The 25,528-nt window shown below is 34.6% G+C and overlaps 1 protein-coding gene across 3 annotated transcripts in view; it reads right to left on the reverse strand.

Moving 5' to 3' along the window:
* LOC131047994 (acetyl-CoA acetyltransferase 1) overlaps positions 1 to 3,040 on the reverse strand; it is a 28,418-nt gene extending 25,378 nt beyond the window's left edge. Inside the window, exons 1-3 of one of the 3 annotated variants that reach the window (XM_057981814.2) lie at positions 2,742 to 3,039; positions 804 to 882; positions 323 to 421 (exon numbers count right to left, since the gene is read on the reverse strand). In XM_057981814.2, coding sequence (XP_057837797.2) covers positions 323 to 421; positions 804 to 843 — 139 coding nt within the window. In that variant the 5' untranslated portion in view covers positions 844 to 882; positions 2,742 to 3,039. Of the gene's footprint in view, positions 1 to 322; positions 422 to 803; positions 888 to 2,741 lie in introns of all 3 variants that reach the window. The other 2 variants (XM_057981813.2, XM_057981815.2) reach the window with 2 other exon arrangements.
* Between the last annotated feature and the right edge of the window lie 22,488 nt (positions 3,041 to 25,528).

Genomic DNA, 25,528 nt, shown 5'->3' on the forward strand with positions numbered 1-25,528 from the left:
GTTTGCTTTCCTAGACAATGAAACCCTCTGATGGTTTAGAAAAACAGCTAAAACATAAGTTTAAAGCTTTTCAGGTTTTGGTGAAATTTCTGTGCTCTTAAAGAGCAGGGATTTTTGAATGTCTGAGAATTTTGTGACAAACATATGTATTTAGACTTATTAATACAAATCTGGCTCTGCCTTTACCGATCAAAAAAAAGAAAGAATTGTATTATATAGTTTAAAAACAAGAGCACTTTTAAGTTTTTAACCATGAATATGCATGCTGAATGAACCACTTAATACATGAATATTTTCCAACGAACTTGTACATGAAACTTACCCTCAATGGCTATTGATCCCAATTTGGTAGCAGTTAGGGATGAAAGAGAACCACTCAGGCCCCCAATAGGGGTTCGTGCAGCACCAACAATACACACATCTAATCACATCAAACTCTCAATTAGTTTCCAAGACAGATATAAGTAAAATTTAGCCAGAGTAATAAACATTTAAAAAAGAAAAATCTATAATCTATATCACGTGTAAAATCCAACCTGCTAACAGGAGATGTTTCAAGTATGTTGTTGAACAATATGACTTTACCAAGAATTTTAATGATGATGACAAACTTAGAATTTTGTATGGTACCATGTGAAAATCTGGCCTAATTTTGAACCTTGTGAGATGCCAGAATGTGGCTACAGGGTTCTTGGCATTGAAAGATTTCACTTTCTTTTTATTCTTAGTTGGCAGGGGTACCCCATTGACCTATCATATATATGGCTTAACCCAACTACATTGTACAAATGGTTGAAATATACCTCTCGGCTTCAATGAATCTGAAGCTGTTGTTGACCCCATTCTTCAGTCTTTGTTGTAGAGGGTAAAAATGGATAGGAACTGAGCTGCGTAAAACAAATAGAAAAAATTAATATAAGCTATAAGTTAATACAAAAGCGTTTTTCTTATTTCTTTCCACCTGTCTTAAGAGTTCAGCTTTGGACATAGGAAAGATCTCAACAAGACGAAAGAAAGGCAACTTGAGTAAACTTGGCAACATAACAAACAGAGAATGTTAATTGCCACAAAACCAGCTCTTAAGCTCAATTCCTTGATACATTTGTCCAAGTCAAACAGTTTTGCAGAATTGCTGACTAAGATTATAGAGAAGATACAAGTCAAAATGAAAAAAAATAATTCAATATTGCAAGAAAAAACATGCAGTAATCAGAACCCATACGATAGGAAAAAATGATAGATTTCCTGAAAGCATGGAATCATACACTGGGATTAATGGCAACAAGATGTGTTTACAAAACTGGAATTGAGAAACAAAAATAAGAAATGTAACAGCTATGCAAATTTTCATCTTCCCATATATGTAATCCTACCTCACAAGGATGAGTTCTGGGATTTCACATCAAATATATTTTCTCAACTGCATGTGACTTCGAGCACAGTTCAGGCACACAAAATTATCAAACTAGAAACAGATATTACTTCGTCTTGACGCTATAATTGAGCTCAGATCACTTCAGGACCTAATTTACACTTCTATCTAGCTGTCATTGCATCAAGAAGTTACAACTTCATTCACAGTTGGTAGGGTAAAGAGATAAAGATAATATTTGTAAAATTTGATTTTAAGCTGATAGAATCAAGTCTCAATGCCAACTCCCATACTCATCAGGACATACTCAATTCTGAGATCAGTTGTAGAGAAGTTGTCCAACAGGAAATACACACAAGCTGCCTAGGTTTGGAAATCTAGGAAACCCATGAACTGCACAAAATTACTCGATGTATGGCAAAATCCCAATGGTGTCAAACCCGGGTATCAGCAAACAGGTTTTTGCCCTAGTCGCTTAGGTGTTCGCTTGGAGGACCTGACTATAAATTGCTGCTATAAAATTTACAAATAAAAGTTCCAAGTGTCCATATCTTATCACAATTGCTAAAAAATTTATTGAATTCACTCCAATAAAAATTAAAGCAATTGATAAGTTTTACAGAATCAAATGCCTAAGAAGTTTTCAATCCAACACATCATTTTTCCTTATTGCAATGATGAATTGCAGAATGTGATATAAAATGTTGATGCAATAAAACTTTATACAAATATTTTTAAAAGCATACTACATCGTTACAACCTAGATATTTTTTGCAGAATTGCAATTATGTTCGCTTGTGGTTGATTTCCAATGTGCGGTGTGTCGCAATAATCAGAAACACATATAAGAGCATGACCCGGTTTCAAATCCCCACTGCAGCAAGACAGCAAAACTTGTGGCAAAGCTGTTGTGCAACAACTATGGTTTCAGTCAAGCATTTTTTATGTTTGCGTATCGAAAGAATTTAAATCTTAAAAATGCAATCCAAGCTTACCCCACACAAGTTAAATTATTAAATTAGTTTACCCCACACTGTGTTAAGGTCGTCCATAATCACATCAAAGATTTAATAAGCAGTTTTGGAAACATGGGGTCTACCAGATGGCTTCTTGATTTGCTCACTATACCCATTAAAATAACCAGTTACAAATAGTGGCAGCTAAGACAAAACCAGCAAAACAAAGACCTAATCCATTACTTTACTATGTATCCAGAAGCAACAGCTCACAATATCCTACTATAGTGCATCCATGACTCCTGTAGTTAAAATAAATAAAAAATAATAATAGACAAAGAAAGCATAGCATCTCTACAAAACTGAAAGATTAATAAAAATCGTTCCCAAACATATTGAAAATTATCGCTTACCACAATTTGAAAAGAAAACTATTTATGTGCTTAGTAGCTTGCACTGATCTTGCAGTTCCCTCCGATGGAAGGGAAATATGAAAATTCAAATGATGTTTCCTCTCTCATTTATCCTCTGCTCTTTAAATACCAAATTCCGTTTCGTTTATTCGTGCCTCGTGCAGTCATATGTTTGACAGAGAGGATGGCGTAATTTCGAAAAAGAGTCCAAACACGTGAAATGACCTTACTAGCGGTCGAATTTAAAAGCCTAAATTAGGCCTTGGTTTCATGCTGTTCTTTTTGCTGTTGTTGCTTAAATTTTAACAGTATAAATGACTCATGCATATTTAAAATAAGGTTAGAAGAATAATTTGGAATCTTTTGATGTAACAGAGTGCATAAAATGAGGTTAGAAGAATAATTTGGAATCTTCTGATGTAACAGAGGAGTTGTTATAGTTTAGGAATTAAAAGTAAAATAGAAAGTTGGTGGTATTATATAATTAAAAATATTATATGGTGTCACACATTTCTTTTATTATTTTTTATGTTTCACTTCAAAGTTTATCTTCTGTTAGCCTTAATTTCAAACTTGTCAAAATTAAAAATTTTGTGTCAATGTTCCTTCCTAGTGAGATTTTTCATAATGTGGCCAAGTTTTCAAAGATGTCAAGGTATTCAATCATGAGGCATTTTCGATGAGTTGTTACATTTTAATAAATCACCGAAGATGAAGCTTTTATCAAATGGCATATCAAAATGATATTTATTGCTCATTTCACAAAGTTTCCGAAGTATTTAAGACCGATTCTCTCACTTAGCTCTTCACTTGTCGATGAATTGTTTCAATTTTGAAAGACCCCAATGCACTCATTTATCGATGACTTGCTCAAATTTCCAAAACCACCGATATTTCCCATCTAATAGCATTAGTGACAAGTTGTGGAGTGTACAAGGAAAGTCACCAAAAAGATTTGGAGAAAGCTTATCAAAAAAAATTTAGCACTCTCAAAAGTCATCGATGAAGTGAAGACATGAAGGATAAGTGAAATTATCAAAAGATTGGCCAACTTTCACAAATTTCCGACAACAGGAGTTTCTCATTCGATCTTGAAGACCAAGAGGGAGGTAGATATTATAAGTACTCGCAAATAACTACTTCATCAAAGCATAACGGTATAGAGGATTTTGTGCGATAATATTGTTAGAAACGCTTTGGCCAACATGATATACAATAAAATGGTTTTGTTGAAAAGGCTTCATAAATATTTCAAGCGCATGCAACCAGGTAGTTATGAACTCAAGTTTCATGACAATCATCCTTTCTGTCTATAACAGCAATGCTCAGAAGTTGGTAGACTTTTCTGTCATGATCCATTCTAGCATCCTCCACGACAGTGATAAAATGGGAGCCTTTAGAAGGTTATGAACACATATCAGAGCATAGTGGGTACATATATTTTATCATAATAGCTCGAAGGAGATGTCATCTCAAGGAACGTAATGATTGCAAGATTTGCAGAAAATGGATTCATTGTGAGGACGTGTTTTCTTGAATGTGAAGCATGGAGCGGAGCATTACCGGTAAAAGGGTTTTATCAGATGTTTGAGTTGCAGTTGCCTATGGTAGATATGCATATCATGAGGAATCAAAGATAAATCATGTAAAAGTTTATCAGATTATCTTAAAGAAAAGCCGCCTTTCAAAATATAAAGTTTCACAAGAAATGGATGAGGAAAAAGGTGGTTTCAAAGATCTTCACACAATGTCTACTGAAAGCACTTTAGAAAATTTCAAGAGAATGCAAGTGCAAGTATAAATCCATGCCTCACGAGCTTTGTCGGCATCTTACCATGCTCAAGAACGATAATTTTGGGGTAGGTTATCGACATGTATCAAAACACATAGGCTGGGACATTTTTGTCAGATATTGTAGTTGGAATCGTTCCCAAAGAAATACATTCCGAATATGGAAACAAAAGAAATGCACTTGAAATATTTCATAAAGAGCCATCAAAAGAGATGTCGCCATATGGAATGCAATTGCTGGAAATACACTTAGAAAGTTTGACAAACCGCCTGGAGGAAATATCATATCATAGAGTATAGGGATTGCAGTAACAAAACATGGCCATCTTGTCCATGATAGTGCTCATTTGAAAGGTGGATTTCCATTCTTATGGAGACCCTTGGAGTTTTATTTTCTATTAGAAGGGAAAGACATTTGTGTCACGTCCTTGAATGGCTATATGAAAATATGATTACAAAGGCAAATGGAGCAGACAAAGATGGAGAAGTGTACTTTAGCAAGATCCATAACTTTAATGTTATAATGTTTCAAGTTGCTCTTTGTAAAAGTGAATTAAGTCACTTATTGTAATTAAAATTAGCTTTTGGGCTTGAGCTTGGTAAAAGTTAGTTATCCTAACTTGTCTTCAAAAAAAAGGTAGTTACTAGAAGTAGTCACTTAAGGTAGTTATTCTAAGTGGGTAACTAGGGTAGTTATCCTAAGTAGTTACCTAAGGTGGTTATTCAAAGGTGGTTATGAGTTGGTTATTAAGGTAGTTATTGTAGGATGCCTATAAATAAAAGGCCAATTCATTTGTAAGGGGGGATTCCACTTTTTCACAAGCTTTGTATGAGAGACTTGGATAGTATTATTCAAGAAATTAAGCAATAGAGATCAATTTGGATGTGTGTTCAACTTATTCTCATGGGTTATTATCAATGTTCTTATGTTTAATTGATGATTACCTAATGCTTTCCCTTTAACATTGAATGTGAAGAAGATTATTTCAAGTTGTGGTATCTCAAACTTGATTATATGGAATTTATTTTAAACTAGATTCATACCTTGTATGGCATTCAACCTTTCTTTATTGTTCGTTCTTTAAATTTTTGAAAAATCCAAATACCCCCATTATATGAGGGAGCTGCCCCTCTCAAACGCAGAGAAGAATTACCATTCTTTTGTTTTTGTGATTCTTCAACTGTTGTGAACGCTTTGTTGCTAATTACAGGGCAAAACAGAGTTTTTCAAGAAAGTTTCTTAAAGCAACAAATCCATTTACCAACATCTTCAAACAGTTTCTTGTTAATACAAATAAATAGTGTCTATCATCTATTAAGTCTTTTATAAAATTAAAAATTTATGAGGTTGTTAGCTCTACAAATACTTCTTAAAACATTAGACGTGATTGTTAAACAAAATAAATTAAACAAATGCATGTCACCTTCCTCTTAGACATGTTTGACAATTTTTTTGGCCTATAAGATTTTTTGAGACATTTTTGTTTGTCTTAGTTTTCAGTCAATTTTTATCTCATACTTCATCAATAGTGATTTGATGGAGTTAATAATATAGTTTTGAGTTAATTTTTATTGACCATATATTTCATGAGTAGCGATTCATAAAATTTTACTATTTAATTTGGAGTCAATCTTCATCAACTACTCTCATGTTCATGACTAATCCACTCAACGTTTTCTACATCTGATTGATGCTCATATGGGTGAAGCATCAAAATTTCCTAGGAAGTCACCCATGTCCATGAATGGTCCACTTAACACTTGTTGCATTTAGGTGATGCTCACAAGAATAAAGTACCATATTTTTTTATGATGGCACCCACTAATGGAGTCAAGGAATGGGGTTCCAATAACAGACTACTAGACCAAGCAACCAAACTCTCAAGGTTACACAACAATTAGAAGTCAATAGAAAAACGATATATTCATTCATAGGATAAAAAAATTACAATAGACATGCAAAGACAACAATCATCTGCATTCAATCCATCTCTGCTATTTATCCTTGTTAAATCTAGTACTTGAGTATTCGGTTACTTAAATATACAAGATTCTAGCCCTTCAACATACAAGCTACTAAAGGCAACTATCCAAATTGTTTTTCCTCTAATTGTCCATACTATTGGAGTTAGGAATAGAAATCATTTTTTATAAACTAACCACCTCAATGCTAATAGGAATTGTTGTTTCTTTGTTAAGTCACAAAATTATCTCAGTTTACATCTTTAAGCCTCTAAAATTGTTGCACAACATTAGCTCCTTGCATAGAAATCTGTACGCTTCAAACTACCCATTGAGTACTTTTTTTGTCGTTATATTAAAAATATTTAGGCAATTGTTAATCACCTTGCTAGTTGACGCTTTCAAATGCTAGACTCATGGTTTCCTTGCTACTCTATAGCTTCTACATTTTGGGTTGAGTAATGTTTTGTTTTGGTTATATATGTTCCAACAAACTTAGTATTTACATTGCAAATTTATATATGTGCTTTGAGTTATTCTGTGCAATCATTTGCAAGTGTACGTCACATCCCTTAAAGGCATCCATTTTAACTTGTAAATAGATATATTAGTCAATTCATTGTTGCCTAGGGTGGAAGATGATGAAATTTTTGGTGTTCAATTATAGAATGTTCCAAGAAAAATTCTCAATGTTGTTGATCAATGACATGGCTCAATGCTAGTATGAGGGTGCAAGTGATCATTATCTTCCGATGTGTTATAGATTATTTATTTTAACCATTAATTTTAGTCAAGACCCCCTCCTAATAGGATATCCTTGATATGTAATTATTACTATACAACAATATGGGATTATTATAGTTATAATTTATTTTATCATTCAAGATCAACATAATGCTCCCAATAAACTAAATAATATTTGTTTGGATCTAATATTTATATATATGTCCAAAAGCCTAAACTCCATATGCATATCCCAATCTCATAAATATTAGTGATAAGTAAATTATTTTATTAATAACAAACTTCCCAACTAATATTGGGCAACACTTGAGCATTAAAAAAATTAATATATAGGCTATAATCATGGCTTTGAAAGGCAAGCGGCTAGGGTTTCTCCCTTTCCAACATGGATGGGCTTCACAACACCAGATGGGGTGATCAGGTTACAGAACTAGTGCTTGGTGCCTACCTAGACGGGCTTGGGAGGGTTCAACAATTGGGAACTTCAAGTGAGTTGCGAAAAAAATATTGATCACAACAAAGAAGAGATGTGTTTCCCTCCAAACAGATGGGGTTATGTAAAAATGTTTGAGAGCCTATCTAGGAGCTTTAAGAGTTTGGAAGGAAAGATGTGGAAGTTGAAAATACCAAAGAAGATGATACAGTCTCAAAAGGTTAGTATTGAACCTTCTGCTTCTCGGTATATTTCTATGAGGATTGAAAATATAGAATGGAAAGTAGCGGTTCAAACCTTGAAGGATAAATCATTTTTCATGAAATGGGTTGACAAACAATGGGGAAAAAATTTCATTTTGAGTACATTACCTAATGGTTTTTACCTGGTAGTGTGTGAGAACTCTAGAGATAAACAATGGATCCTAAACAATGGCCCCTTCCTCATGCGAGGAATGGGATTTTACATTAGAGATTGGTCCCCATACTTGATCCCTTGAAGGCTACTATTGAGGAAATCCTACTATTGAGGAAATCCCAATTTGGATATGGCTTTATAACCTCCCGAATGAACAATGGCATCTTGAAACCTTAAAGATGATTGGGAATAAATTGGGTAAATTCATGAAGGTAGATGAGGCAGTGGAGAAAAAGGACTTCAACATTTATGCTCAAATATGTATTCCTTGGAAGCATTTTCTATCACTTCCCAAATATATAGAGCTTTATTCGACAGAAAGGGTGTGGCGGCAATAAATAGAGGTCAAGGAAATCATTGAAAACTACAAGAAATGTAAAGGATTTGGGCATTCAACTAAAGATTGCATCATAGATAAAAAAAGGAAAAGAGTTGGAGCATAACTTCTCTATCAATAAGGTTGTGGACCTATCAGGGGATTTGGTCCATCCCTTAACCATAATACTTTTCAGGCTGAGGAGAGAGTCAACGCTCAAGATGGGGAGAAGGAGATCAATAAGTCAGTATCACAAGACATTTCTCTGGCTATTATCAAGGCAAATACAAAGGGGGAAGGGGAGAAATTTGGTACTTCTAAGGCTTCCGGACAGACATCTTAGAAGATAGTTGTTATCACCTAGATTTACACCCTGTTGAGTAAACTCAGCAATCTAGTGATACATGGGAACATTCTCAGGTTGTGGGTAAGCTGCAATGAGAATGAACCTCTGGAGAAGGTCGTGTTCCTCTTGATACTTCACCTAAAACTACTTGAAACTAATCTTTTGCAGAGGAAAGGGTAAGAAGGAGAACATGAAACTGAAACAGTAACTCCTAAAGGTGATGCACCAAACTAATAATCTGAATTTTGCATAGCTAACTAACACACAAGATAACCAGTAACAAAAAGTACTCTTGCACAAATCAAAAGCTCATAACCTCTGCATCAATAATTCATAAGAAGGCTAAAATATAAGAATTTTAGTACGAGAAAGATGCTTTCTCACAACTTGAGACTATTAATTATCACTTTAATAAAAATATTTCTTATTTCGCTTATATTTAAGTCAAGCTATCAATAAATATAAATAAGAAAGATATCTAATAAAGTGATTTATAAATAACCACTTTAAAATATTTATCTTATTTCATTTATATTTACTTCATACATAATACTTATTTAGTGATTTACAAATTACCACTTAATAAATATTAATTACATTGATATTAGTTATTAAGTGATAATTTAAAAATCACTTAAAAGATAATAATCATTCAAATGAGATGCAAAAATAAAACATTCAATCACCCCTAAAGCTCGCGGGGGAATTAGCTGAAGAAGGGAAAAATTAAAAGAAAGGCAAAAAAAATGCCCAAGCTAATTGATGAAATAGGGTAAAAGAAACCCTAAAGCGTTCATTTCATTTCTTCTTTGTCGCTGCTCCTAAGTTCTTTCTGAGTCGGTGCCACCATGGGGATTTGCTTGAGGAAACTATGGAGAATTTTGCAAGTTGAATGTATGTCAAGACAAAGCCTAGTATATACTTTCCCTTCACTAATTTTGATTGTGACAGTTATAAATGACACGACTGTTCCTTTTGTCTTTTGTTGCTTCTATACACTTCCACAGGGTTATCTCAATATGTGATGATCTTTATGAATGCCCCTTGACTATATTTTGTCACTTTATTGTGTCTTTTACTTTCCCACTATCTATTTGTTGTCATTATGACTTACTTTATTATACGACAATGGCCGCTCTATTTGGCTTAAGTTTGCAACAATGATCCTATAGCTTCTCTTAGTGTGATTTGCTCCTTTTTTATGGTGAGTAAAATCATTGTGCAATGGCCTTTTGATTGCACAATTGATTACAATGATTCTCCTCTCTTTATGATTGTATTTTCCTTAGCTATTCTATGATTTATTTTGAAGGATCTTTCACATAGCCATGACCTTTATGGGATTAATATATTGAAGGTGAATTACTCTAATTCATAGACTCCGTTGTCATAGACTCCCCCACATACTATCGCATATTTGTTGTTCCTTGACATATTGTGCTATATTGATTTCAAGAGAGATTAAGATGGAGAAAGCATTTCAATATCATTTGATGATGTTGGCATACCATGCTTAGGTGACTGCTTTGATCATACTCTATGCTTTAACATAAAGGATTGTGATTTTACATAATGGATTGCTCTTTTACTCTTTAACAATATTATATCAATGAAATGTCCCTTTTCTTCTTTTGGGACTGCATCTATTCATCTCCTTGGGGTTGTAGCTGCTTTTTAATGTCTATGGTAGGGCTTTGTATTCACTCCCTTAAGCACTATAGTACTATCTTCAAAGGCTCACTACTATAAATGGCTATCATTGCATATTATGATGGTTGTGAGATATTTACTTGTTCTTTGCTATCCTTGACAAAGACTGAGACCATTTCTTATGGCTATTAAGACTATCATTGTCTTGATTGCTTTAGGACTGATATTTTATGCTTACCTTTCCATGATTGAGATTTTTCCTTATTTGTATCTTGAGCTATGACAATGATTGTACTTTGTGCTATGGAGGCTTTTTCTCTTGGAAACTCATGTCTGAGATTGTATTTTTAATAGTACCACTGTCTATAGATTTGACAGAGTATTCATTGTGTCTTAGCTTTGTCCTTCATTTGGCAAAGGCTTGCTCGTCAACACACTGATCTCTTTAATTCACAACTCATTGTTTTCCTTTAATCCTTATTGACAGGGATGTTGTTATTGATTCACTGTTCATTGTATGCTCCTTTGACAACAAACAAAACTAAAGTGATTGATTCTCTTTGTATAATAGATCTAAGGTCTACCCATTGTGACTTGTTTATCATCTTCACAACTTAGAACTATAAGATTCACTGCTATTGTTCTTTATAGTTGTAGTGAGCAAAAACTAATTGTTTGTGATAGTGAAAGAATCAACTCACTATTCATGAATGATGAGTGTCTGATTGATACAATAACAGGCATGTTGGTCTCAACCCTCGTGGGAGCCCGTTTTACTCCACATGTTGTGACACTTTTGATGTCAGTTTAAAATGTTCCAATAATGAGTACATGAAACTTGTACCTGCACACTGAACAAAAATGTTGTATAATGTAATGAAGTTCTAGTCTTGATGAAACTTGATGATGATTCTCTTCTTTTTATTTGATTCATGAAATGACTGCATAATCTGATTTAATGCCTTATGAGGGTAAATTATATGGTTTTTGATGTTACATGTGAACTGATTAGGCATCCTGAGCTCTAACACCGCTTTTTCATCTCTTGCAGGAACTTCTGGAGTAGCAGAACAACTTTTGAAGCAATCCAAGTGGAAGAAGACCAATATTCAACAATTCAACCTTGAGGTTCATCATTCAGGCAATGACGGATACCTATTCTTTTCTTATATTCTTCATTTACAAATGTATAGTTTTCCTTTATGATACATTGAATAAGTTACTTCCACGGCTTGTGTGGGACACTATATCTTTTGAGTTCACGAATAAAGAAAACAAATTCTTTTATGCAAAAATGTATACTCTTCTTTCTTGAAAATAATTACATTGAATCCATTATTGATTTGATAGCATCTCTTGCTTGTATGAACACTTAGCATAATCAGATATGCACCTTTAGTTTCTCAATGTAAATATTATTGCTCCTCTACTTTATTGAGTTGGAAGCGAAATTAGCTAACATTTCTAGCAATTTCTACTAAATGCTTGCCTACTAAGCATCATAGACCATGCCTGAATTTATCCATTGGGCACAGAGCCATTCTTTCTTGACAAAAATTGAGAAACACTTTGAATTTATGTAACTTGTATCAGACTATTGCAATCTCTTCTAATCCATTGAGTACATCAGTATGGTTTATGATAGTGAACTAACAAACTTCATTATCATGAATGATATATATCTACTTGACAAATTATGAGAGGGAAACAATAAGAACACCTTCTTATTCACCTACTGAGCTCGGAAACAACTAACTAATTGTGCATAAAGCACTTAGGGCAAATAAAATTGCATCTAATCTACTATGCAACAACACTTATTTGACACCTACAATTTGCCCTTACCTATGCTAACCAAAATACCAAATCACTTAAACAAAACCATTCACAAGCTGGTTGAAATAGCTACCCATTCTTCTTAATTTATAATGTTTGACAAGTTCATGAGCAATCAAGAAGAGATGAATCTTGGATAGAATACTAGATAAAATATGTCTTCAAGACCATTAACAAGTTTACTTACCTCACAAATTTGAGCATAAAACATCTTGTTTTGAAGTGAACAACTGATATGGGTTAGCTCTTCTTCAGTAGCAACTTCATGGTTAACTACAAGCATGACTTCTGGTACCTCAATGGCCTCCAAACTAGCTAGATATTTGATTGGACAAACCCTAGAATGAACAAACTTAAAAGTACCATTCTTGGTTGCTTTTCTTTCTTCATGTTTTTCATGGTTGTCTTGCTTTGTGGCCACCAAGTTTGGATTAGAGAGAAAATAATCCAGATGCTTAGAAAAAATAGCATTAGCTTCACCTTGTGTAGTAAATTGCCATGTTGATTCCTCCTCCATGGTCAATGGACAATCCTTCTCCACTAGGGTGGCTAATAACTCATCAAAGTTATCAACTCTTGGAAGGCTCTTAGGAATAGCTAACTCAAGTTCAAACTCATCGATATCATCCAAAGAATTACACTCTAACTCAGACTCATCCTTTTCAACGAGGGAAGGAAAAATTTCCAACAATGAAGAGGCCTCTTGAAACAAACTTTCATATGATAAATCAGCTTCAAGCTCTATTGTATAGCAGAAAGGAAGCTCCTCCAACCAGCTAATACCTTTCAAATCAAGTTCATGAAAAATTTCTTGACCTGAGAGAATGAACTCCTCTCTATCAGGACCATACTCCTATTGCTTCAACACTTGTTCAAGCTTGTGAACCTGTTGTTTTAGTTCATCATGATTGTCAATTCCTTCTAACAGGTCTAGCTCCTTGTTATCCAACTTTGAACGAAACTACTCAATAATATTTGTGAACATCTCTCCAAAAATCTCAACATTAGCTTTCTCATCAATAACATGCTCGAAGACATCAAAGCTCATACCTTGACAAATGATATATGGTTCAGATTTATGCTCTTCTTTATGGTTCAAAGCTCTATTTTCTTGTTGTTGTCCTTGAGAGGTATTCTCCCATTCAATCCTTTGTTTCTATAATTGGTAACACCTTATAGCTAAATGCAAAGGATTTACATCTCTAATCCTCTCCCAGAGGAGTAAGTTGTCTTGATCAATGGGCTACTCTTCTTCTGCTTTCTCTTCAAAAGAAGGTTCATTCTATTCAAAGCTTAATACATTAAACCTCGAAATCCCTACCCCAAAGAATGGGTTTGGAAAAGAAAGTGTTAAGTCTAGTTCATACCTTGCCACCTCTCCTGAAAGAGATTCCTCATATTGCCTATTTTGCCACTCCATTTCATGTTCTCTTTCAATAGCACTCATTTGCTCTTGAAAATATGACAATATATCTTTTGTGCTCATGTCATCAACCTGCTGGAACTGATTTTGAAAACAACCATGCAGGCATGGAATAAAGTGGTCTTCTTAGGAATGGTTATGAGCATATATAGGCTGCCATGCAACTTGAGTAGGGGTGGGTGGGTGGCAAGCATGATGGGAATGCTGATTATTTGCTACTATAGGGTTATTTTGAGTGAATTTAGTAGTATATTTAGTATGATACAACTGGTGAGGGGGGATATAAACAACATTTTTTATGATATGAAGGGTGAAAGGCAATGTTCCCATGAAATGAAGACATTCTCTTTCATTTAAGAAGCTTCAAAATCAGAAAAATTTAGACTTTCTTTTAATAATGTTGAAACCTACTAGCACTTGTCCACTAGAAACTAATAGATATCCTTCCAGAGTCGCCAAGTGTGTTAAAAACTTGCCTCCAAGGGCAAAAAGTACTATTGTACACACCAAACAATAGTAATGCATAGTGCAAAAGAGATTGACAATTAGTTCTTTGTCCCACCAGGCATGCCAAAAACTGTTATCACCTAGATTTGTACCCTCCTGAGTAAACTCAACAATCTAGTGATACATGGGAACATTCTCAGGTTGTGGGTAACCTGTAGTGAGAATGAACCTCCGAAGAAGGCTGGCTTCCTCTTGATACTTCACCTAAAACTACTTGAAACTAATTTTTTGCAAAGGAAATGGTAAGAAGGAGAACATGAAATTGAAATACTAACTCCTAAAGGTGATGCACCAAACTAGTAATCGGAAATTTGCACAACTAACTAACACACAAGATAACCAATAACAAAAAGTATTCTTGCACAACTCAAAAACTCATAACCTCTAGATCAATAATTGATAAGAAGGATAAAATATAAGAATTTTAGAACGAGAAAGATGCTTTCTCACAACTTGAGACTATTCTTATAACTGGAACAACCTATAACCTACAAATAAGTAGAAATTACTACATAAAGGTGCTAACAGAAGCACAATCACAATGACAAGAGACATCACATGAAACTACATCAACACTAAGCGCACAATATCAAGAAATATGAGAAGGAAAAATGTTCTATTTCTGTCAAAAAAGTGCTACAATGTTGTCAAACTCTTAAAAACTGAGTTACAAAGTCTTCACTTCTACCAAAAGAACTCTATAGATTACAGGTTGCAAGAAGCAAACTAGCAAGAATTAACTCCAATTTAGAACACTTAGAGATATTTATGCTTTCCCAACGCAGTTGTATGAGAATAGGACTCTACCTCCTTTGGTCGTGCATACTCAAAAAGCCTATTTTTTAGATCCCTAGACAACTCTAAAAAGGCATGTGCTTGAGAAAAAAGTCAAGCCTCATCAATCCTTATCATAAAGGCTCTTAATTGTGTTGGCAATATGGAGGAATTGATTATGTGTTGCATTGATGTTTTGACATTGATGTCAACACTAGCTGTTATGGTTGGTTATCGACAGACAGGTTTTGGTTACCGGTAGAAGATCTTGTGTTATCAGTAAGGGTTTAAGGTTTTACCGACAGAGATTTTACTGAGAATCTTTGACAGAATGCAAGTGGTGTTGGTGCGGCTTCTAGATGGAATTCAGAATGCAGAAGGTGATCCTTGATCGTGCCTTGACTGATTGGAGACATCGCTTTGGTGTGGTGGACCCAGATTAGGTCTGGTACCTATCTAGGTTATGGACTGGTATCATGTTAACGTGTTCTCTCTATGTTACTAGGATGTTTTATGGATTGGTTAATGTTGTTTTGGTCTTAAGCCGACATGGCATATCATTGTAATATGGATGTATGTAATGATCTTATTGTAATATCTTTTAGATGGCCGACCTAATTGGTTTAGGCCTTAGGGTTTGTATAAATTGATGTAAGATCTCATTGTAGATCGTGTGTCATGGTCGTGGAATGAAATATCATATGCAAAGGAGATTTGATCGATCATAGGTGATCGAATTGGGTTTAAGTAAGAGGTCAAAGGCCTCTGGTATTGAGCTTAACCGAGACTGTAATCAGGCATGGTAGATGCTATCTCTGGCAGTTCATTCTTCTGGAATGTTGTCCAATTATCTTGAGGTGGTTATAACCTCTCTGTAGTCAGTGAGACTCCTTTGTAATGAGCAGTACGTTCTAGGCAATGTGCCTTCCTGCATGTGCAGACCCCTTATTGTATCACATACTTTTTGCAGAAGTATCATCTGACTGTGGGTAGGCTTCCCACCGTGGTTTTTCCCCTTACCGGGTTTTCTACATACAAATAATGGTGTTATGTGGTATGGTTGCATTGTGTTAATTCTTTGTTTCATTTTTTAAGTTTTATTGCTTACCGGTATCTGTTTCTACTATTCAAGTATTCAATGTTTGTGTGCTCTGGTTAAAGGTTATAAAGTAGTTTGATTAATATAATCTATTGACAACTGATTCACACCCCCCCCCCCTTCTCAGTTGTCCATCGGTTATCCTAACAATTGGTATCAGAGCTTTGGTCCTCTTTTGCAAAAGCTTAACCACTTGAGGTAGATCCTATGGCAACTAATACTTCAAATCCATTGGCAACTATTTTCAAAAGAGAAATCCCTAAGCTTGGTAGAACAAATTATGGGATATGGAAAATCTGAATGGAGACTCATCTTAGATGTTTTGGCAAGGATATTTGAGATATCACTGAGAAAGGATATACACCTTATGATCCGGCATCTGGCAATCCTGCTCCTGAAGACTTGGACAAGAATATTGAAAATGATTGTAGAGCTAGAGAAGCCCTCTTGTGTGCACTCATTGATCAACAAATCATGGGATTGACTAATAAATCATTGACAAAGGTTATGTGGGATAAATTGCAAACTCTGAATGAAGGTGATCCTACTGTCAAAATTGCTAAACTTGATGGTTACCAGGTAAGGTATGAGAACTTGAAGATGGAAGATAATGAAAGAATTGCTACATTTATGGAAAGAGTAAATAAGATTGTTATGGGAATTCAATGTTGTGGAGGATCTCTAAGTGAAGATGAAATAGTTTCCAAAGTCTTGAGATCCCTTCCACTAGCTTACAAGATGAAGGCGTCTACAATTAATGAATTGAGAACAATGGAAAATACTTCAGTTAACAAAGACATTCTAATTGGAAAATTATCTGCTTTTGAGCTTGAAGAATTTGGACCTTCTGGAGCTGCAAAGTCTGAACCTTCTTTTTATGCATCATAATCTACCGGCAAAAGTGACTGGAAAGCCTTATATGCAAAAGAATTGGAAGATATGAGGAAAGAGGATGAAGAATTTGAGCAACTTGATGCCTTATTTTCTAGAAGAGTACCTAAAGGACTAGCAGGAAGTAAGTATGAAGGAAAAGAACCTTTTAAATGTTTTGCATGTAATAAGATTGGTCATTTTACATCTAGATGTCCTGAAAGGAATGCAAGATTTGAAGAAAGAGTTAAGAAATCATTTAAGCCTAATCATAACACATATAGATTCAAGAAAAGCAAACAATACTACATAGCAGATGAGGAAGAAGTAAGTGATGACTCTGAGGATGAATCGACAGTAGAATCTGTTAGTGGATCCGACAATGGAAAGGAATGGGTGTTCTATGCTTTAAAAGAAGATGAACCGGAACTGGCTATCAAGAATGAAGAAAAGGCCCTGGCATCAAAATTTGAAGACAAGGATGAATGGGTAATTGATGGATGTTCACATCATATGACTGGAGATAAAAGAAATTTTTTGTCCCTGCAAGAATACAATGGTAGTCAAGTCATATTTGGAGATGACAAAGCATGTATGATCAAAGGTAGAGGTATTATTTCTCTGGATTGCAAGCATAATACTGATAATGTCTATTATGTAGAAGGTTTAAAGGATAATCCTTTAAGTGTTGTTCAATTGGTGGACAAGGGATTCCAACTTCAATTTAAAGATAGAAAATGCAAAATCATTAACAAAACTGGTTTGGAGATTGCAACCGGTACTCAGAATGGAGGTAATATCTTTCACTTGAACACTAGTAATAAGACATGTTTGATTTCTCATATTGATGAGAGTTGGTTATGGCATAAGAGGTTGTGTCATGTTAATTTTGATTGTATTGTTAAGATCAGTTCAACAAAGGCAGTTAGAGATATACCTAAGATTATAAAGCCTCATAATCCGGTATGTAAGGAATGTCAATTGGGAAAGCAAGTTAGAACTTTTTTTAAGAGCATAAATGATAAATCTAATGATGTGCTTGATTTGATTCATACCGAATTATGTGGTCCAGCAAGGACTAGAAGCTTTCAAGGTGATAGATACTTCATGCTGATAATTGATGATTATTCTAGAATGATGTGGGGGACTTTTCTTAGGGAGAAGTTTGAAGCTTTTAAGAAATTCAATATCTTTAAAGCAAAGGTGGAAACAGAAACTAGATTGAAAATCAAATGTCTGAGATCGGATCAAGGGGGTGATTTCACTTCTCATGAATTTAATAGTTATTGTGAGACAAATGGAATTAGGAGACAGTTATCTGCACCTTGGACTCCTCGGCAGAATGGAGTAGTGGAAAGGAAGAATAGAACCATTTTGGATGCAATAAGAACTATGATGATGGAAGCAAAATTGTTTCACATCTACTAGAGAGAAGCAGTGAGTATAGCAGTCTACACATTCAACAGAGGTCACATCAAAGGTGAAACTGATAAGACCCCTTATGAATTATGGTTTGGACATAAACCTACTGTTAAATATTTCAGAATTTTTGGAAGTAAATGTTATATCAAAAGGGATGATTCAATTGGGAAGTTTGATCCTAGATGTGATGAAGGGATATTTCTTGGATATTCAATTCAAAGAAAAATAGATAGATGTTATAACAAAAGATTGCAGAAAATTGTGGAGAGCGCTAATGTGAAAGTGGATGAGAAATAAAGAAATCAATCTATATCATATGATAGGGAACTGGCAGTGGAAATGATCATAACTGAACCGACAATGCCTCAACCGGCACAAGACACTAAGATAGTTACACGAGTACAATTAGAAAATTCAACTATGACTGATGATCAGAACAGTGAACTTGAAGTTCAGAAGATACCAAGGTATGTAAGGTTAAATCATTCTGAAGATCAAATCATTGGAGATAGGAACAAGGGAGTTATGACAAGAAGAAGACTGGCCAATGAAGAGGTATGTCATATTTCTCAAATTGAACTGGCATCTTTTATTGAAGCTTGTAAAGATAAACATTGGTTAGAGGCTATGGAAGATGAATTAGATCAGGTAGAGAAGAATGAGACTTGGACTTTAGTTCCTCGGCCTAAAAATAAGAATGTTATTGGAACTAAATGGATTTTTAGGAATAAACTAAATGAGGATGGTCAAGTTGTAAGAAACAAGGCTAGATTGGTTTGTAAAGGATATTCTCAAATGGAAGGAATTGATTATGGTGAGATATTTGCACCTGTAGCTAGAATTGAAGTTGTTAGACTATTTTTTGCCTATGTAGCTTATAAGAACTATAAGGTCTATCAAATGGATGTTAAATGTGCATTATTGAATGGTGAACTTAAGAAAGAGGTATACATTGAGCAGCCTGATGGATTTTCATTGACAGATGACAAAGATATGGTTTGCAGGTTAAGGAAAGCATTATATGGATTGAAACAATCTCCTAGAGCTTGGTATGCAAGGTTGGATAAATATCTTTTGAAGCTTGGTTTTACTAAAGGAAGTGCTGATAGTAATTTATATTATAAAATTATTGATGATGATATTCTAATTATTGAAGTATTTATTGATGATATCAATTTTGGAGGTGAAGATAAATTGTGCATGGAATTCTCGAATAATATGAAGAATGAATTTGAAATGTCCATGATTGGTGAGATGAGATTTTTCTTAGGTTTGCAGATTACTCAAACTGACAAAGGCATCTTTATCTGTCAAACTAATTATCTAAGGGAATTGTTGAAAAAAATTGGTATGGATAATTCCAAACCGGTAAGTACTCTTATGGTGACAAGTGAGAAATTATCTATCAAAGACACATCTGCACCAGTAAATTCGACAAGGTATAAGTCTATGATTGGTGGCTTGTTATATCTAACTCAGACTAGACCATATATTATGAATGCAGTAAGTATTGTTTCAAGATATCAAAGTAATCCTAAAGAAAATCATGAATGTGCACTAAAGAGGATATTCCGGTATTTGCAAGGAACAACATAATATGGCTTATGGTATTCTAGAGATGATAACTTCACTTTATGTGCATATACAAATTCAGATTGGGCAGGAGATACTGATGACATGAAGAGCACTTCTGGTGGAGCTTTCTTTCTTGGAAAGAAATTGGTTTCATGGATCAACAAAAAACAGTCATGCATTTATTTATCTACTAAAGAAGCTGAATATGTTGTTGCAGCAACTAATTGCACTCAAGTCTTATGGATGAAGCAAATGTTGAAGGATATCAAGGTAAATTATAGTGAACCGGATCTATTGTGATAACTCTGCAGCTATTGACATGTCTAAGAATCTGGTATTTCATTCTAAGACTAAACATGTATCAATAAAATATAACTTACTAAAGGACAAGGTGGAAGAAAAGGAAGTAAAATTGGTTTATGTAAACACTAAAGAGAATATTGCAGATATATTCACTAAACCATTGTCTAAGGAATCATTTGAGTATTTGAGAGAAAAGTTAGGGGTATCTACCCCTCCGACAGAAACTCAATTGATGGAGCAGACCATCAGTCCGGTATGCATCATCAGCTTTATCAGGGGGAGTAGTTAGCTTTGAGATTCACAAAAATTTGATATCTATGTCATATCTTTGGCATTGATGTCAAAGGGGGAGAGTTATATGTGAAAAACTCAGATCAGTTTTAGATTGGACTGCACTCCTCAGGGAGAGTTGCTGGGATTTTTTTCAATTTTTCATTGTTATATCTTCTATAAGAAATGTTTGGCACTTCTTCGCACTTAGATGTTTTCATTTTCAAATCTAGTGTTGCCATCAATGCCAAATGGGGAGATTGTTGGCAATATGGAGGAATTCATTATGTGTTGCATTGATGTTTTTTCATTGATGTCAATACTAGTTGTTATGGTTAGTTACCGATAGACAAGTTTTGGTTACCGGTAGAAGATCTTGTGTTACTGGTAAGGGTTTAAGGTTTTACCGATAGAGCTTTTACTGAGAATATTTGATAGAATGCAAGTGGTGTTGGTGCGGCTTCTAGATGGGATTTAGAATGCAGAAGGTGATCCTTGATCGTGCCTTGACTGATTGGAGACATCGCTTTGGCATGGTGGACCCATATTAGGTCTGACACCTATCTAGGTTATGGACCGGTATCATGTTAACGTGTTCTCTACACGTTACCGAGATATTTTATGGATTGGTTAATGTTGTTTTGGTCTTAAGCCGACATGGCATATCATTGTAATATGGATGTATGTAATTATCTAGTTGTAATATCTTTTAGGTGGTCGACCTAATTGGTTTAGGCCTTAGGGTTTGTATAAATGAATGTAAGATCTCATTGTAGATCGTGTGTTGTGGTTGTGGAATGAAATATCATATGCGAAGGAGATTTGGTCAGTCATAGGTGATCGAAATGGGTTTAAGTAAGAGGTCAAAGGCCTCTGGTATTGAGCTTAACCAAGACTGTAATTAGGCATGGTAGATGTTATCTCTGGTAGTTCATTCTTCTGGATTGTTGTCCAATTATCTTGAGGTGGTTATAACCTCTCTGTAGTCAGTGAGACTCCTTTGTAATGAGCAGTACGCTCTAGGTAATGTGCCTTCCTGCATGTGTAGGCCCCTTATTGTATCACATACTTTCTGCAGAAGTATCATCTAACTATGGGTAGGCTTCCCACCGTGGTTTTTCCATTTATCAGGTTTTCACTGATTCACCCCCCCCCCCTCTCAGTTGTCCACTGTTTATCCTAACAAATTGTGCATTAAATGGCCCCTAAATAAGTCAAACAAGGCAAATATTCCCTCATAAATGCAATGATATCTTTGACTTCTCAATAAATGCGAATAAGAAATATATCTAATAAAGTGATTTATTAATTATCACTTTTTCTTATTTCATTTATATTTTAGTCAAGTTATTAATAAATGTAAATAAGAAAGATATCTAATAAAGTGATTTATAAATTACCACTTTAATAAATATTTATCTTATTTCATTTAGATTTACTCCATACATAATACTTATTAAGTGATTTATAAATTACCACTTAATAAATATTAATTATATTGATATTAGTTATTAAGTGATAATTTATAAATCACTTAATAAGTAATACAAATTCAAATGAGATGCCAAAAGAAAACATTTGATCACCCCTAAAGCTCACAAGGGAATTAGCTAAGGAAGGAGAAAATTAAAAGAAAGGCAAAAAATGCCTAAGCTAGTCAATGAAATAGGGTAAAAGAAACCCTAAAGCGTTCATTTCATTTATTCTTTGTTGCTGCTCTTGAGTTCTTTATAAGCACTGCCATGGGGATTTGCTTAAGGAAACTGTGGAGGAATTCACAGGTTGAATGTATGTCGAGATAGAGCCTAGTATATACTTTCCCTCCACTGATTCTGATTGTGAAAGTTATAAATGACACGACTGTTCCTTTTGTCTTATGTTGCTTCTATACGCTTCCACAGGGTTCTCTCAATATGTGATGACCTCTATGAATTCCACTTGACTATATTTTATCACTTTATTGTGTCTTTCCCTTTCCCACTGCCTGTTTGTTGTCATTATGACTTTCTTTATTATATGACCGTGGTTGCTCTATTTGGCTTAAGCCTACAATAGGGATCCTATAACTTCTCTTAGTGTGATTTTCTCTTTGTTTGATGGTGAGTAAAATCATTGTGCAATGGTCTTTTGATTGCACAATAACAATGCATTCTCCTCTCTTTATGCCTGCATTTTCCTTAGTTGTTCTATGATTTATTTTGAAGGCTCTTTCACATAGCCATGACCTTTATGGGACTGCTATATTGATGAAGAATTACTCTAATTCACAGAGTTCGTTGTCATAGATTCCCCCACATACTGTCACATATTTTCTGCTCCTTGACATATTGGACTATATTGATTTCAAGAGAGATTAAGATGGAGAAAGCATTTTAATGTCATTTGATGATGATGTCATACCATGCTTAGGTGACTGCTTTGATCATACTATATGCTTTAACATAAAGGATTGTGATTTGACATAATGGACTTCTCTTTGATTCTTTAACAATATTATGTCAATGAAATGTCTCTTTTCTTCTTTTGGGATTGCATCTATTCATCTCCTTGGGGCTATAGCTACTTTTTAATGTCTGTGGTAGGGCTTTGTATTCACTCCCTTAAGCACTATAGTATTGTCTTCAAAGGCTCATTACTATAAATGGCTATCATTGCATATTATGATGCTTGTGAGATATGTATTTGTTCTCTGTTATCCTTGCCAAAGACTGAGACTATTTCTTATGCTTGTTAAGACTATCATTGTCTTGATTGCTTTAGGACTGATATTTTATGCTTCCCTTGCCATGATTGAGATTATTCCTTATTTATACATAGAATTGTGACAATGATTGTACTTTGTGCTATGGAGGATTTTTCTCTTGGAAACTCATGTATGAGATTGTATTTATAATAGTACTACTATCCACAGACTTGACAGAATATTTATTGTGTCTTATCTATGTCCTTCATTTGGCAAAGGATTGCTCAACAATACACTGGTCTCCTTAATTCACAACAACTCAATGGTGTCCTTTAAACCTTATTGACAAGGATGTATTATCAAATCATTGTTCATTGTATACTTCTTTGAAAACAAACAAAACTAAAGTGATTGATTCTCTTTGTATAATAGATCTAAGGTCTGCCCACTATGACTTGTTTATCATCTTCACAACTTAGAACCATAAGATTCACTACTATTATTCTTTATAGTTGTACTGAGCAAATACCAATTGTTTGTAATAATGAAAGAATCAACTCATTGTTCATGAATGATGAGTGTTTGATTGATACAACTAAAGGCATTCTGGGCTCAACCCTCGTGGGAGCCCATTTTACTTCACATGTTGTGACACTTGTGAAGTCAATTTAAAATGTTCTGATAATGAGTATGACACATGCACCTGCATAGTGAACAAACATGTTAGGTAAAGAAATGAAGTTCTGGTCTTGACGAAACTTGATGATGATTCTCTGCTTTTTCTTTGATTCATGAAATGAATGCATAATCTGATCTAATGCCTTATTAGAGTAAATTATATGTTTGTTGATGTTACATATGAACTGATAAGGCAACCTGAGCTCTAACACCACTTTTGCATGTCTTGTAAGCACTTATGAAGTAGCAAAGCAAGTTTTGAAGAAATCCAAGTGGAAGAAGACCGATTCAACAATTTAACCTTGGGGTTCGTCATTCAGGAAATGACGGATACCTATTCTTTTATTATGTTCTTCATTTTCAAATGTATAGTTTTTCTTTATGATACATTGAATTAGTTACTTCCACGGCTTATGTGGGACACTGTATCTTTTCAATTCATGAATAAATAAAACATATTCTCATAAGCAAATATATATTCTTCTTTTTTTAAAACACTTGCATCGAATTCATTTATCATTTGATAGCATCTCTTGCTTGTATGAATACTTAGCATAATTAGATATGTACCTTTAGTTTATCAATGTAAATGTTGCTTCTCCTCTACCTGATTGAGTTGGAAGTGAAATTAGGTAAGAATAGTATTATTTGTTAAGAGAGCTTGAAGCAGTAGGCAATGAAGGTAGTACCATCAAGCCCTATGGCTGAATCTATGGAGGGGCTAGAAGATTTAATGATTTTAAAACAGATTTTGGCCCTAAACTCAGGCTTTGATCGGGTGGCATAGAACAGGGGAGAGAATGTCTAGTCACATGGTGAGGTGGAGCCTAGTTCACCTTAGGAATTGAATTGGGTAGGTAGAGTTAGCTTTGATAAGGAGTGGGTTAACATGAAGGAACAAGTCATCTATAGCATCAAAGATATTCATGTTTCTCTTGAGAAGGTAGATGTTTTCTCTTATGAGAATTTCAAGAATGGTGAGGAGGAGATGGACACCAAAGTGAAGAGACAATTGAATTTAGTTGTATTAGAAGATGATGATCTTCTAAGCTTGGATGACAAGGAGGGTATCATGGAAAAGAGAACCATCATTCAGATGATGGAGAAAAGTGAGAGCATAAAAAGTGGGGAAAACAAGCATAAAAGTTTGAAGACTAGTAAAATGAAACTGGTATTGGTTGGCAGTGCTAAAGGACAACAAAAATTGAGATCTAGGAAGGGAGCTACCCCTCCTAGAGAGCCATGAAAATTATTTCATGGAATGTCAGGGGTTGTGATACCCCTAAGAAGAGACATCTGATTAAAAGATATTTAAATCAGACAAAACCAAACAATGCAATGATCCAAGAAAAAAAACTGAGTTGTAGGGAAGTCAATAGTTTGTTGAAAGTGTGGTGCCTTTGGAAGGGCTTCAGTGTGGATGTAGATGGGGCTTCTGGAGGATTGGATTTGTTGTGGAACCCAAAAGTGGCCAGTTGTGATCTTGTATACCATGATAAAAAGTGGAAATTAGTTAAAATGACATCAATTTTTTCAGGGGATGTCTTTCTTATCCTTAATGTTTATAAGCTTGCTGGAACTAGTTAATAAAAGGAGCTTTGGTACTCTCTTTTCAGGGTGATTCATGATTATGAAAATATGTCTTGGCTAATCAAAGGGGATTTTAATGCTTTGGGACTCAAGAAGAG

Source organism: Cryptomeria japonica, chromosome 10 (genome assembly GCF_030272615.1).
Source record: "Cryptomeria japonica chromosome 10, Sugi_1.0, whole genome shotgun sequence".
NCBI classification, from domain to species: domain Eukaryota; kingdom Viridiplantae; phylum Streptophyta; class Pinopsida; order Cupressales; family Cupressaceae; genus Cryptomeria; species Cryptomeria japonica.